The sequence below is a fragment of the Cryptomeria japonica genome, chromosome 5 (assembly GCF_030272615.1).
Source record: "Cryptomeria japonica chromosome 5, Sugi_1.0, whole genome shotgun sequence".
NCBI classification, from domain to species: Eukaryota; Viridiplantae; Streptophyta; class Pinopsida; order Cupressales; family Cupressaceae; genus Cryptomeria; species Cryptomeria japonica.
The window spans coordinates 246,320,897-246,337,517 of NC_081409.1; the positions used below are offsets into that span (position 1 = coordinate 246,320,897).

Genomic DNA, 16,621 nt, shown 5'->3' on the forward strand with positions numbered 1-16,621 from the left:
CATTTTAAAATCTTTGGCAGCCCTTGTTACATTAGGAGAGATGAGGATAACTTAGGCAAATTTGATCCTAGAGCTGATGAGGGTATTTTTCTAGGATACTCTTCAAAAAATAAAGCCTATAAATGTTTTAACAAGAGATTGCATAAGATAGTTGAACGCACTAATGTAAAAATTCGATGAAATTGCTAACTCTTCTGAGAAATTGCAAAGATGTGATGATGATTTACAGAATGGAAAGGCTGAAATTGCTCGTCAGTTAACTACTACTAGTGTGCAAGTTGGGGTAGCAAGTAACAATGCTGGAAATACCCCCGAAAACAATTAAAATGAAGGTGCTGGTATACATTTAGAGGCTAGAACAGCAGATAATCATGTTGATACAGCAGTTGAATCAGCTGGTCATACAACTTCACATGATAGAAATAAAACATCAATCAGAACTTTTCTCAAGAATAAATCAAGATTTGTTGAGAAGAACCATCCTATTAATCAAATCTTGCAAGAGGGCAGACCTAGAGCAACTAGGAGATACATTAATTACTATGAAGATGATGACATTTCACTGCTGTCCAAGATTGAACCAAAAACTTTTGAAGAGGTAGCAGAAGACACCCTGGGTAGTTGCTTTGAAGGAAGAATTAGATCAAATTCAAAAGAGTGGAACATGGGAGCTTGTTCCAAAGCCTATAGACAAGAATGTGATTGGCAGAAAGTGGGTTTTCAAAAACAAGTTGAATAAGAATGGCCAAGTGGTGAGAAACAAGGCAAGGTTAGTGTGTAAGGGTTATGCTCAGGTTAAAGGTATAGATTTTGATGAAACCTTTGCACCAGTTGCTAGATTAGAGGCAATTAGAATGTTCTTAGCTATTATAAACATTATTATAGACATTCAAAATTTTAAACAAAATTAAATATATATACATTTAAAATTCTAAACAATATTTAAACAACATTAAATATATATACATTTAAAATTTTAAACAATATTAAATATATAAACATTTAAAATTTCAACAATAATAAACTATAAATAATATTAAAACAATAAACAATCAGTACTTTTATACATCTAAATAATGGTATCGATAATTTTTGACCATTGAAATCTAAAAGAATGCTATTCGATTAGAATCATTAGATTATTCGTGCAACAATTTTTATTTTTTAGATTAATAAAAAAATGATGTCGAGTTTATTGCTGTATATAAAAAAAAAGAAAATAAAAAAAACAAAGAAAATTTTAAGTGCAGATTGATGTAAATACAGGGATAAAAATTTCTTACTCGTCTACAAATAGCGGTCGCTAGAGAAAACGTCATTGTAACTGTTCACTATGACTGAGTGCACCTTTGCTGTAAATGCCTTTTTAGTTTCCACCACTACAGATTGGTCCACGTGACAAAACTGTGATGTGGACCAACCTGTAGTGGCGGAAACAAAACAGTGACAAAACATGTGTTCACCACATTTTATTTCCACATTTGATCCACGTGAATCTTCCAATGGGATTTTAGCAGCTTGTTGGCAAGTTCTCAGCAAGTTTTCTGTGATTTCTATGCAAGTTGAGGGCAAGTTTTCTGAGGTTTGCAGGTGCAAGTTAACTCATGAATTGCTCACTGCATAAAATCTCCAGCAAGTACTCACATACTCGCCGAGTATGTAAACATTGGTTATTGCAGTCATTTTATGTTGCTAATTTTCAAATGTTTCAGTGATGATTAATCTCGATTGCATGAATTTGTGTGCACGGGACTTCCATTAGAGCAGTTAGAGGCTTAGTATTAATGAGGTGTTATCAGTCTATGACAATGGAAGCATTCCCAAGATAGCTATGAATTTGACTTTCAGATATAGCACTGCTGTCATCATATGTATCAGCCACTTGCAAGAGGTATGTGTGATTGTTGTTGGTAACTTGATGAGAGATGTTCTATGTTCTAGCCTCAGTGTGTATGGTGATGCAAAAAATTGGAATCTAGGAATACACATAATTGTTGGAATTGCTTCGCAATGTAACAATTTCTAGTGGATGATTGTATCAGAGGGAGCAGCGGTATCATGGTGTGAGAATATTTCTCAAATTGATTTGGGATTCTAGAATCACATCGAGTTTTATCTAAGATCAATTACTGGTACCAATAGTTGAGTTGCCATTGCTCAAGGACAAACAATCTTTAGAGAGGAAGGAATAAAATGTCCTTTTTTATGGCCTTTCCAGTTTCTTCGAGAACTCCAACTTTCTTGGAGAATGTCAACCTTTTGGGGTTAGATTTCCACCTGTGGTATTGAGTTTTGGAGATCAAGGTGAATTTGATGGTACCTTCCAAGAACAGTTCAACAGTTTGGGTGCATTACAAACTTTTTGGAGGGATATTTTATTCTTGTAAAGTGTCAAATTTTATTGAGATTGACCTCCAATGAGTTTCAGAGTATGTTGGCATATTCAAAATTCACATTTGGCCTATTTTTGTAGTTTTCGCAACTTTGGCTTGATTTGTGGAAAAAAATTAATAATTAAATAATTAAACAATAAGTTGTCGTAAAAGTAACTTTCAAGTGACTAAAGTGCTGGAAAAAGAAAAAAATAAAATAGTCATTTTATGAAACAAAAAGGGTTATTATTTCAAAAGTAATTTTCAATTATAAATTTTGAATAGTCCTACAAAGGATTATAAAAGAGGTTGAAGAGGCTCATTTTCATTAATGGGTGGTTGTTCATTTGAGAAAACCCTTTTGGGGAGTTTGAGTTGTGGTTTAGCTTTTCAATCTCTAGGACGAAAACCCTAAGGGAAATTGGTTTCAGTAGTGAGAGATCTGCCTTAGCTGATTTTGCAGGTGGAATCACTCAAATTTCACATGTTTACTGAAACTTTGCAATTAACAGATTTGTGCTTAATGTTATATTATTTTCACAGGCTTGGGTATTTGCCTTCAGGTAAGGAGTTTTCGGTAATTTTGTTTTGTGTGCAAAAAAGAAAATAAACAGAAATTATTGTGTAATGTGTGTGAATGTGTTTGTGCTGTGAAGAAAGAATTAATAAATATCATATTTATTTTAGCTGGAATTCTTCCCAGCCATACCACCCTATATTTGCAAAGGAACCATCCCATTTGATAATGATAAATAAGTGAGTGACACAGATTGATTCTTTTTAATGAAGGCAAAGACTTTTTTTTATGACAACATGGGCTCCACAAGAATATTCATTGCTGGGTGCAGCTCCTCTTAGGGAGATATCACCCTTAATAAGGCTTCAATACCCATTTATTTGCGGTTCTACTAATTACCAAGGAAGCCACACATCATCAATAAAGGTGAATCAATGACGAAAAAGGAATTCAAGTCTTTGTCTAGTCAATGCAAGCAACATGAGGTGTTTGGAAAGCCTAGCACAGCATAAGGAGGTCAGCGCTCCAATTTTATTAAGGCATTACATCTCGTGTAGAGGCTGCCATACATATTGTGAGGTACTATATTTCTTGTTTAAGCTGTCATACTACAGCAAGAGGGTGTTGTACAGTTACTAAGGAGGGTGCTAAGCATTGAAGGGATGCTGATGGTATAATTCAGGTCGGAAAACTAATATCTAATTGTGTAATTAAATCTTGAGAGGTATTACTGATGTATCAGTTTGAATCAGCAATTTGAATATATCTACTTTAAATTTTTGGGTGCACGTAATGTTCAATTTCATGTTACAGAAAATTGTTATCAGCATGAAAATATGGAAACATTATGATTAATTCTATAGTGGTATTCAGTGAAAATTTTACCCAAACAAAATTAAATTATAATTTCAAAATCAGTTGAATGCAACTGTTTGATTATATGTCCATAACCTTGGGTTATTGGCATGATTTTATGGTAAATTTATGACTCAGAAGAATAGATGCAGCAGTTCAAATATTTGCATTTCAAAATACTCCATATTTAGATTCCCTGCAAACTGTTTGACAAATACTTGTGAAAATTGCAAGTTTGTTTAAAAAAAATCCAGATAGCATCATTACAGAATGTTGGTCTCTTATATGAATCTCACTGCTGTGTTATTTGCATTCTTTTGCATTTCCCATTGTTGTGTATAGATAGTATGAGTGATTGGCATTGTGAAAATGTCAAACATAGTAGCATGGGACATCATTTCAGCCTTTTAGGTATATTCCATTGATGTATATAGTTGATATTCATTGCAGTTGCATTTATTTCTTATATGGGAGCATGCACATCAACATAAACTTGCAAATACATTGATTTTCAGTAGTGTAGTCATGTAATTTACCATTTAGACCACGAGCACATTGGAATCAGTCATAAGGATGTAGATAGCCACATAAAGTTGTAGAAAACATCAATTTTTCCCATGAGTAGGTTTTCAGGTGCTTACTCGTAGAATCACCAGTATTGAAAATTTGACTGATGTTTTGCTGTTTGCAACAGCCATGGGGTATGCAATTATGAATTAACAAAAAATATATTTTTTTTGTTGCCAATTAAAATTTCTGTCTGTTCCATCTTTGATCAAGTAAAAATGAGAAAAAAACCATAAAGTCTCACAAGCTAAAAAAATGAAGGAAACTGCACAGTAAAAGAAGAAAAATATCACTTCCTCAATCATGGCCTCCTTTTGGCTGTTTCATGGTGCGAATGATTTTGAAGAGGAAAAAAAAGATTCCCCCTCTTGCAATTTTTAAAGAAGAAGTATTTCAATGCAAATTAGAACCATTTTCATGCATAAATTAAAAAAGCCCAATACTATAAGATAAATTCTACACCGCTGAGACAGCTTGCCAAATGAAGAAATAATAAACCCAAAGGAATATAAAAGCAGCAGTAAAGGATACCTACTCCACATGCATTGTATGTAAGCATGACATTTGCAATAGCTGGACCTTCCTGGCCAATCCAAACAAGATGATAGTCCTCCATTAGGTGATCTTCAGGTAGCTCCCACTTCAAACCACCAAGATGATACTCAGAGGCATGCTTCAATTTTCCAATTTGATTCAGATCAGCCAACTCATTGAGGACCCCTCTTTCACAGCCACCTGAAGGATAATCACCATCAACTGCGAATTTTTTTGAATTTTCGCTTCCATCCTGCCCAAGGATCCTATCGGCATTGGGTAATGAAGGATCCATCTCTGAGCACAAAGCTTCTCCAAAATTGATCTCTGGATTTGATATATTTCCAGTTATACAATTTCTACTTATTTCCTCTTTCAGCCTCCCCATTGCATAGGCATACTCCAACCCAAAGAGAACCTGTTCAACAGAAGAAAAACAAGTATAAAAAGCCAAAGATAGAAAAAGCTGCTGAGTGTTATCCTGATACTGATGACAAGTTTCACACTGTTTCAGGATTGAAAGGAATGCATTGAAACATGAAAATTTATTGATCTATGTGGCATCTCAGATATGAGACACATCTCATTTTTAATTTACAGCCCATTACAGAAGCTCCCTTTTCTGTTCCAGAATTGCTGTACTTTTTCCTAGGTTCCATTACCAATGAAAATAGGTCTAACTTAATGCTAATCTCTTGAAAATATGATTGCTCCTCTATGTGCAATAAATGTTTATCCACATCAGACCTATGTTACCCCAAGTTTCAGGGATGGGGGGACAGGGAAATGGGTTTCTGGGACGGATTTTTTTTTCCCAGAGTAGGGACGGCAGGGGACGGCAGTTGGGACAGCTATATAAAAAATAAGGAAAATTTTAAATATATAGGGAAATTTTAAATATTCATATAAAAACATGGATAAAGCATGCTTATATACATTATAAAACCTTAACATATAACATTTGTGTTAAATAAATTAAATTGAGAGTTTGCATGAGTGGAAGTCAAACAAATAATCAAAATTCAACCATTAATTTTATGGGACAGCCAGAGTACGGGTTTCCGAAAGTTTCAGAGTTTCCGGGACGTCCCCGTTTTCAGGACGGGTCAAATTATGCCGGAAACGCGTCCCCGTTTAACACTGCATCAGACACATTATACTAATTGGTAAAGACTCCTTGTTGATAACTAACAAATAAATATTGGGGCTGTGTCAAAATGCATTTTCAAACTATCTCTAACAACCCTAAAGTTGTAATCTTTGCCATCTATGTGCAAGAGCAAGTGCCAGGGAAAACAAATCTCAATGTACGTGGGCCAGGATGTTGTGAATGGTTTGTGCCTTGTGCATCTAGTTGTGCTAGTGCAACCTGTTCAAGGTCCTTTTTGGATAAACAGATGAAAACAAATGCTATAACCCAAGAAAATGCGGTGGCAGCTATTGCACAGATTCTTTAAGTCAGATTTGGTTCCTGTTGTGACCTATTTCACACATTGCCCCATCGCACATGGGGACCCCCTATTTTCGCTTTTTAGAGTTTTGTTTTAAACTCTGCAGTTTCATAAGTCCATTTTCTGAGAAAGTTTTAAGTTAGAGTTTTCGAGCTCATCCCGAGTCAAATTGAGAAATCTTGCTCAGAATTGCATCTGAATGTTGCCAAAGTGCTTAGAAGGTCTGAAGGATGAACATCGCAATTGCTTTGGGTCATTTCTGACAACTTTCTATTTTTTGAAATTTCTGCTTTTTTGCTTTTTTCTGCTTTTTTGAAAGTGGCATAAGAGTTTTGTTCCTCGAGTTATTTCATTACTACCCATTTTGTCAGAATTTGAAAATCTTGTCTCTAGATATAAAAAGTAAGGCTTCAAAATTTTTGCTTTTTTCTAAGATTAGGGTTTTGTTCTTTAGGACATTTTAGTCCTACCAATGTCTTTAGATTCGAGAAATTTTGCCACCAAATGTACAAAGTAGGGTTTGGTTTTTTTTTGCTTTTTTCTGAGATTGGGGTTTTGATCTCCATGCCAAATTATTCCAACCCATGTTCTCAGATTTTGAAAATTGTCTTTAAGGGCAAAAAGCGAAATACAAACCCTAATTAGGGTTTCTTTCCAAAAGATCAGCCATATTATCAGTGCCCATGTTCTCAAATTTCGAAAATGAGGTCTCCAAGTGCAAAAAGCAAAGTGGAAATCCAAATTAGGGTTTATGTTCTAGATGAACCAACATGGTATCAACATGGCATGAACATTGTCGACCAAGTATGGAGGAAGAATTTAGATATTTTCGTCTAAGTTGGAGAAGTAAAAATGGCAAATGTTTAAACAAGTTCATCCAGCTCAAAGACAAACAAGTGGAATGGTAGATGATCAGTCAAATTCATCTAAGGATGTCAAGTATGGAAGATGTTCAAGCAGGATCAAGGTTTGCCTAGGAACAATAAAAGTAGTCCAGTGAATGGTAAACTCCTACCATCAGTTAACTAACTCCTGGCAAAGGTTAAGCAAACCCCTACATATGGTTAAGCTCAAACTAGAAAGACATGGCAAACATCCTCCTAAGTCCGCCCTACCTTAGCATAAGGTGAAGATGGCTAACACTCTTCCAAGTTTGCTAAGACAAGGAGAAAAATAAAAACAAGTATGGAAGGAGACCATCCAAGTCCGCCTTCATCAAATTGGCATAAACACTCCTAAGTCCGCCTTTCCTAGGGAAAGTTTGGCATGTCAAAGAACCTTCAAAGTCTGCCCTATGCATATTATCTAAGACCCCTTTGAAACCCGCCCATGCTAGTGAAGAAAAAGATTGCTCAAGTCTGCCTAGACACTCTACAAACTCCACCTTGGCAAAGTCTTATCCAAGTCTGCCTTCCAATTTGAAATATGTGTTGGTGTGCATCACCCAAACTCACCATGTTGGAATAAGGCAAAGTTGACATGGCATTCACAAATTCGTTTTAAAGATAGCAAAATGGAAATCAAAGATGTTAGCCAATAAAACTAATAAAGAAGTTCGCCTAAGTCTTGATTAGAAATGTTATGACAAGGCATCTAAACTTCTTCAAGATTAGCCTTCTAGAAGAAAACTAATAAAGCTCTCCTAAAATCGCATTCTAGAAGAAAACAATTAAATCAATAAAAAATTTGAAATGCCAAGAATCTTTCTAAAGTATGAATAGAAGCTTCCAAAACTCGCCTTCTAGAAGAAAGCAAAGGGATGAAACAAGGGGAATAAAGCTTTCTAAAATCATATGAATAGAAGCTTCCAAGGTTCACCTTCTAGAATAAAGCGATAAAGCTTCTAGAAACCAAGGAGGCTATAAAACATGGTTTTCCTTAATTGAAGATTTCTCTATTTCGCAAAGCAAGGTTTGAAGCACAAAAAATCGCCAAGATTGAACAGTTCCAAGCATGAAAGAACCTGATTTCAGACAAAATTCGCCTTGGAGATAAGAGGTAAAACATATCCAAGGGTTTGAAAGCCAAACAAAGTTTGCCTAGGGGAAAAGAAATAAAACACAAATTGAAACTTGTCCAATGGACTGAGAACTCCACCTTGCCAAGATGAAGGCATTCAAGCATGATAAAACCTTTTAAGTTCGCTCAAGGAATAAAGCAGCATGTCTGAACACCTTCCAAATCCATGAATACATAAGGAGGGAATGAATATTAAAACCTATCCTCCAAGACTGCCAAAGCAAACATGTCCAAAACCATCTCAAGATCGTCCAAGGTGAATAAAGCAAAGTCTGGAACATAAATTGACAACCCAAGACATAAGACAAAATTGGAAAATAAATTGTCCAAACCCTTGCAAGATCGGTCAAACACTGACACAAATTGATTCATCTGGGCATAAATGGAATATGTGAAGATACCTAGCCAGAGGCCTAAAAATTTGATCCATTAAACATAAGGACAACTAATTTGCCATGCAAGGAGGATAAAGTTTTGATCACAATTCACAGGAAATCAGACCAGCAAGTTGAAAAATAATTTTTATTTTCAAAATTATTTCCTAAAAATTATTTTCAACGCTTAGAAAATTTTCAAAGAAATTCAAGAATTTTGGAAAATTCTAGAAGATTCTTTGCTTTTTTTGGCAAAGGATGAAATTTTGAGAGGAAAATAAACTTTCGATTTGGAAAGACTTGAAACAAAAAAAACATAATAATAAAATAATTTAAAAAAACAAAAAATAAAACTTCTAAGTTTAAGAATCCTAAACTCAATATATTCTCAACAAATTCACTCTCACAATTCACTATTCAGGTTGAGAATTCAAAGAGCAACTAAGAAGAAGTTTTCTCTCGAGTTTGTGAATTTATTTTATTTTCAATAGAAATTTTCAAGAAGTGAAAATCTTCTAAGTGTTGGAGGTCAAGAAATTAAGTACTTTCTCAGATTACAAGACAGATTTTCAGAATTAGAGGTAAATTTCTGTCTTAAAGAGAATTCAAAAACTCAATCTGACTAAATTTCCTTCAATTTCTTTCTTATTTTTCATGAAAAAGGTTTGAAAATCAGGATCAAAATCTGAAAATTATATTAAGTTTTCATGTGTTTTGCAAGGAACACCATTTAGGAAGGATCAATGAAGTTTGCAAGCAAAGGCAGGCAGATGGAATCCAAGATCAAGTCTAAATGGAAGAATGTCACAAATATTGACCTTGGACATGTTGACCTTGAAGAGTTCAAGAACAGAATAATGTATGGTCTTGATGGACACCTACCAACACCCCACACCCATAGCCTACCAGACGATGAGGAACAGCATCGTCCAAGCAGCCGGATTTCCTCTAGCCAAGCAATGTGTTGAGCTAATGGTTGAATGTGCTAGACACTACAATGCACAACCAAGGGAAATCATTGCACCTGATGGAAGAGTTTTGGCCAACCTTTCAGAGCTATCCATCCAGGAAACATTTGGAATTCCAAAATACAATAAGACCACCTACAAGACAAAAGAGGATACTAGAAGGATTTATGATGCTCAATCTGAGCTCTATGCAGCCAATGTTAATAAATCATGGTTGGAAAAGAAGAGACCCCAAGGGAAAGTGCCTAAGGTCCTGTTGTGCCCGAACTTCAAGGAAGAATATGGAGACATTATTCTGCTGCTAAATAGGCTAACGGGCAGCCCTAAGGGTACACCATACAAAGCATGGATGTATTACTTCATGGATGAGATCACTTCAGGAGTCAGGATGTTTAATCGGTCTCGCATAATCAGCAATACCCTTCATGAGCAGCTGATAAATTTGGAGAAGACAAAATCATTCTACATGAGTTCTTACATAGTCTATCTGCTAGCTACAACCTATAGATATTCTGGATTAATTTGTAGAGGCATAGTTGGCAATGGAGAGAATGAATTTTGGTCCTATGATTGTTACCCGGAACTGTAGCTTACGGAGAAGAGCTATCAAGCACATGATGCATTCCTGATGTACATTACAAGGACATTGCAAGGAAGAACTCACCAGAGGTTGTCTCATGAAGCTAAAAGTTTGATCGGCAAATATGGATCTTGGTTTATCCGATTTCCAAAATTTACATACAATAGGGTCCAAGGCTTTGAAGGTCGTCCTTACAAACTTCCAATTTACCCAACCAACCGGATGATTCTCCTTGAAGTTCTTAGGCAACTTGAGACATAACAGAATTTCAAAAGAATAAGGCAGAAGGCGGCAATCACATTCCCATTCTTTATTGGAAATATGGAAGACTATTGTCCCACAACGCAGGAAGCTAAGAGTGTCAGGCTAGAGATGCAGTGGTACTCTTTCACGATCTATCGACCTAGAGAAAATTATGATCCTCACAACAATATCAGATCAACAAATGAAGGAAGATTCAAACATAGGGTAGACATAGAAGATTTTTGGGCTAATGCTACAGAAGAATTTGATATTAGAAAAAGGTTGTTTTCCAGACCATTAGTAAATTTCATCAGAATGACTGAACCTTTTCTTGTGCCAGATCAATTGGAAGATAACGGAGAACCTACTCAGCCCGGCTTTGATGAGCATGCACCCCTTCCTCCTATCAAGTGGTCAGAGCCAACGCATGCAGATTTAACCACTTTGATGCGGACAGTTATGCAATATACTAGGTGGTGGGTTGATCAGCAGTGTCACAAGCTGAAGAGGAAAAATATAACTTTGACATATACCCTGATGGGAGCGACAGAACGATATTCCTCAAATGAAGAAGCAACTCAAAGTGTTAGTGCTAAAAGAAAGGGGAAAGCAGTTGTAAATGTGGAGCCTGCTCAGAAGAAGCAAAGAGTAGAGCCCTCTCATTTTGCCACATCTAAGAATGAAAAATATATATTAACTATTGATGAGTCATTGATGAAGATAGACATTCCTTCTTCAATTCATGAGGAGAATGCAGAATCAGTCCACCAAGAAGATGAACAGCCATCGTCTCCCACTGGCACAGAGATTATAGAATAAGAAAATGAAATGGATGTTGAAGAAGGAGAGTTTCAAGAAGGAATGACTTCCGCCCTTCGAGGTATTGGGTTTGAAGAAGGCAATCAAGAGATGGAAGGCATTGAGCAGCCCATTGTTCCTGATTCGCTGAAAGAGAGGTTGAAAATAAATACACCAGTAATAGAAGATTTAGAAGGGGATGATATCGCAGATTTCTTGGCCACATTAGTAGTGAAAAAACCAGCCAAGAGATTTTCCACCATCCAGAGAGATGAGGCAGGCAACCGTATAGTGCAAATAGTCGTCCCAAAGGTGAACAAAGCAAAGGGAGACATTGCTCCTCATGAGTATGAGATCACCACTTTTGACTTAGGCCCAAGCACAAAGACCTAAGTAAAAGAGGACTTAGACAATTCCATTGCTTCCATGAAGGCAAAGCTAGATGAAGAGACAAAAAAAGAAGAATGAGCATAAGAAAGAAGTTGATCACTTAAAAGAATATATTTGGCATTTGACTACTAAGCCACTTGATCAAGCAAATCTAGAGGCTCTCCCACTTTTGAATTCACAGAAGGTAGTCAAAGGTTTTGAAGAAGATGCAGTAACAGCTAGTGAAACTAGAGATTGGATGGAAAGTATAAGAGAAGAAGCAACCAAGTTTATGGAAGGAATATCATCAACATATGAACAAACTTCTTTGCTTTCTAGGATCACAAACATGGCAAAAGTATGGACTAACTTCCAGGATATCCAAGATAGAATCATCCCATGCCTTAGAGAGCTGAAAGGAGTCTCGCCTTGGGAGTTAATTGATCAAAATATAATTGAAGCAGGGGCTACTTATGACTTCAACAGTTGGCACTGGACGCTGGTTGCACAGAATGAAGTATTGAAAAAGGTGAAAGTTGATGCTGATAGAATAGAAGGGCAGATAACGGCAATTCAAGACAAGATTTTCCTTATAGTTGCAGAGATGCTTGGGAAGGAGACTATCCGGGAAAGTGATATGCAATTGGAGAATTTGAAGGTCAAAGTTCAAGGCATCTTCTTTGCCATCATAGGACCAATCTTGAAAAGTAATTTGGCTAAGGTGTTGAACCTCCTGTCCATCAGAGATGCCTATCAGAAGGAGGAATCAGACTGGGAGATCACCTTTGCTCTGCGTGCAGATGACCTGGAAGGGTTAGAGTTTAGGATCAACATGTTACCACATGTCACAATGGAGGAAGTTGACCAGATTGTGTCCAGGTTCATCAAATATCAGAAGAAGGGGGTGCAAACCAAAAAAATAGCATCTGGTGCCACTTGTCTCATTTGCAGTTGATCTTGTATCTTGTTTTAGGAAACTTTATCTAGGGTTAGGTTGTCTTAATCTTGACCATTGATCTTAAATCGATCTCGACCTTTCATTCTATTTTCAAAACTCTATATAAACTCATTTGCGTAGAGCTATTTGAGTAATAAAAAGTTCATTGTCAGTATTGTTTTGAAGTCTTTTTATTGCTAAAGGGTTGCATATTCCCTTCAACACTTAGATTAGGTTTGCTTTTGAAGTTGTTAGATGAATGAAGGATTGATAATTTACATTGGTGAAATTTTGCTCATACTTTTGTTGGATGGATGATTTTCACTCGATGTGTAAAGTTAGCCTGAGCTTTTAAATGTGGATGCTCAACTTCTACTTCGAGTAATATTGTTCAATTGTTGGTATTATTCACGAGTGTGAAAATCTTAAGCACAACCCTAGAAGATTGCACCCGCTTTGCGTAGTTGTCCAAGTGTGGCGAAACAAAGCGTCATTACTAGTTTAACCCAATCTTTACCGTCTCTTGAGTTCATAGGAATAGCTGAAGTAGCATAGAATTCCCAAACCCTTATCCTTTTTTATCTTTTTTGAAGTCCTAAACCAAAAAATCCAAAAACATAGAGCATAAATTGTTAAATCTGCCTAATTTCAACTTGAATCACACCAGTTGGTAAGCATAAGTCCCCCTTGAGATTTTCAGCATACACAACCAAGAAGCTATCCCACTAAAGTTGCTTGTTCGCACATATAGACCTTGGACTTGCCTTGTGTTCTTTCTCGCAATCTTGGCACAAGTAGTGATTTTGTTCAGAAGAGGATAGAATATCCTTGAGGTATTTTATTCTAATGTTCGGTATATGATAAAACGTACACCAACAGTTCCCTATTCAAGATTTCATCTGCTGGTTACACTAGGCAAAAATGTCCTCTCATTGGAGAGAAAAAAAATTGAAACTGAGGTTAATCTTTCAGTTCAACTCCTTTTGGCCTTTCTTAGATCAGTACATAAATGGATTACAAATAAATGGCCTAAGGATTCAAAAGACTCAATAAAAATATTTCCTAGAATGCAAGGATTTTTTGCTTTATGATGTAAATCAAAAAAATGATTAGTAAATTTTGGAGAAAGGCCCTTGGTTTTTGGATAAACAAGTTTTGTTGGTGAAGCCATGGTTTCCAGCTTTCAACCCTATGATAGACTTTTTCAGTTTTCCAATATGGGTGAGATTGTCATGTCTCCCCTTTCAATCTTGGGTATTCATGCTCTCAAGGGATGGGAAATGCTTTGGACATACTTCTAACTTTAGACCCTGAGACAGGTAGACTGATACATTCTGCATCAGGCACAATTCGGACAGAGATTGACATAGCAAAAGGTTTACCAGATGAAGTATGGAAAAAAGTGAAGGATGGGGTTTAGAAGCAAGTGCTGGACTATGATATAATACTAATAGAATTTAGATGATGCAAATGCTTTCAATTTAGTCGTGCTGCAGTCAACTGTCATGCAGGCAAGCTGACGGCTTGCAAAAAGGCTACATGGTGGAACGGTGCTCAGTTGCCTTACCTTACTGTTAAATATTTGCTACCTAAATCTCCGAATGATGATAGCTCTCCTGTGGAGGATTCTCTGAAGTGGGTCATGTGTGGTGGCTCTCTACAAAATCCTGTGAAATATGCTAAGCTAGGGAAATTTATTTCTCCCTCCCCCACATGTTCTGCTTATGTGAAGGCAGCAGGGGGCTCTTTAGCTTAAAAGGAGATTATGAATGCCAAGGAGGACGAGGCTGTAGGAGGTTCTTCAGACATTATTGTAGAAGGCAATCAAAAACTTAGTAGCCCCTAGATAGGCAATAAAAGTTAAAACTACAGTAGTCAAGAAACTTCCAATTCCTGTTCCATTTAAAGCTGATTAAAAGCTTTAGTCATCTACTTTAACGCAGAAAGAGGATTTGGGTTTTGGGGATGGCTTTGCAGACTCTATACTGGAACTCAATCTCTACATCTCTGGCTCCTTGGTATATGAGGAAGAAGATGAAGTATGGGATAGACAAAAGTTAATTGAAAGACAACAGCAAAGAAACAATTTATAGGTTGTATGGTTATTAAATCTCATGAAAAAAGATTTGGCTTAAGGCTGTTTTCTTTGTACATTCTGATCAGATATGGTGGTGTATATAGCTTTGATAAAATGTGATAATGGATGTTGCTACTAAGGATTGGGGCCCCATTAGTAGATCCCCATAATTTTTTAAGAAAAATGTCCATCCACCTTGCAGAAGAACACCATTACAGAATTTTTCCCACCTTCAGCTTCCCCCTGTAGAACTCCTCTGGGGATAAAAATATAACTGAATTCACTGCCATATGACCACAGCACCAGCTATAGCACAATCAAGGAAAATAACAACTTTATATGCATTCAAATAGAGATGGCACTTATAAAATGAATATTTAGTTGCATCTCCACCCCACAATTCTCCATAATGGTCAATGGAAATCCCTGCGGTCTTTTTGAGGCTGCAAGAGGCCTTAAGCAAGGAGATCTGTTGTCTCCCTTTTTGTGATTATGGCAAGGGTGTCACAAGGTTTATGGAGTGGTGTCTAGATTGCAAAAGAGATGGATCCCCTTACACACCAATAATTCATGAACGACATAATCCTATATGAGGACGCTTGAATGGAAGAAGCATTCAAAACCAAGTTTACCTTGGACTGTTACATCTCCACATCAAGACAAATCATAAACTGTGAAAGTCTAATATCATTTTATTTCACTTGCAAGGTGGTAAAGAAGAGGATTGCAACCTTTCTTGGTTACAACATAAGAGCTGTTCCAAGTAGGTGCCTTGGTGTTCCATTAAACAGCGTTGACATTGTCTAAACATTCAGGGCCTACAGAAATAAGTCTAAAACTTGGAAAAGCAATTGACTAACATTGGCTGGCATGATCCTGTTGATTAAGGCAGTGATCTCTGCAATCCCAATATACATGATGTCCTACCTACAATTGACAAGGAAAGCCACACAGAGCTTGGATAGTATTTTGAATAAGTTTTTATAAGAAGGGTCATATGGAAAAAAGGAGGATACCACTAATTTAACTGGGACATGATCAAGAGGAGCAAGGTTGATGGTGGAACAAGAATTCGTTCCATCTCAATACATAACATAGCTATGAAAGAAAAACTAGCACGGAATATGTATGAAAATTTGAAGTCCTTGTGGAGCCAAATTTACAAAGAAAGTACCTTGACTAAAGCAACCTTGCTAGAATTCTCTCTATTGCCAATCCACCTAGTGGATGACAAATCTGGAATTTCATTCTATCATGTCAGGCTCTCATCATTAAACACCTTGCATGGGTAATAAACAACAGAATGAGTCGCAACTTCTAGTCAAATTTCTAAAATGGCTTGCTGCCCTTCTCAAGCGTTTCTAATCTGACTGAGATTGCAAGGACATAACGAAAGTCATGTGAGGTGAAAAGCTAATTGACTACATGGAGGAGAATTCCAAGAAAAGGTCTAAATGAGGGTGAAACGATTTTAATAACTCTCCTCTCTCACTTTGTGTAAAGAGGAATTATAGAGGAACTAAAAAACAAGAGAATCCTATTATTTCAGAAAGATACCTAGATTATCTAGAGCGGGGTAAAACCTGGTTACTACACAATCAAGTTAGGATATCGAATTCAATGCAGTCCCCCAAATAGTAACTTGTGGCCAGTTCATCTGTGTTGGGGATCCAATTGTCTACAAAAGGTCAGTACATTTACATGGACACTTTTGCATAAATGAGTACTCACTTGAGCAAGGCTCCTTTCAATTGGTATAGCTGGTCCGTTACACTGTGTGCAATGTATGGAGGACGAAGAGACTGCAACATTTGCTCATAAACTATAAATATGCCAATGCATTCTAGTTATGGTTGTGTGATTAACTTAACTGGTTGAGCATTTTTCAAAGGGACATTTTCGAGCATTATTAAAGCCAGCCACAGCTCCATAATAAAAAAATTTGGGGCTGGGTTTTGGA

General features: G+C 36.6%; 1 protein-coding gene across 1 annotated transcript in view; it reads right to left on the bottom strand.

Annotated features, from left to right (window-relative positions):
- LOC131064420 (uncharacterized) overlaps positions 1-16,621 on the bottom strand; it is a 96,766-nt gene that overhangs the window by 61,177 nt on the left and 18,968 nt on the right. Inside the window, exon 4 of the mRNA XM_057998556.2 lies at positions 4,843-5,263. Within this exon, the coding sequence (XP_057854539.2) occupies positions 4,843-5,263 (421 nt within the window). The remainder of the gene's footprint in view (positions 1-4,842; positions 5,264-16,621) is intronic.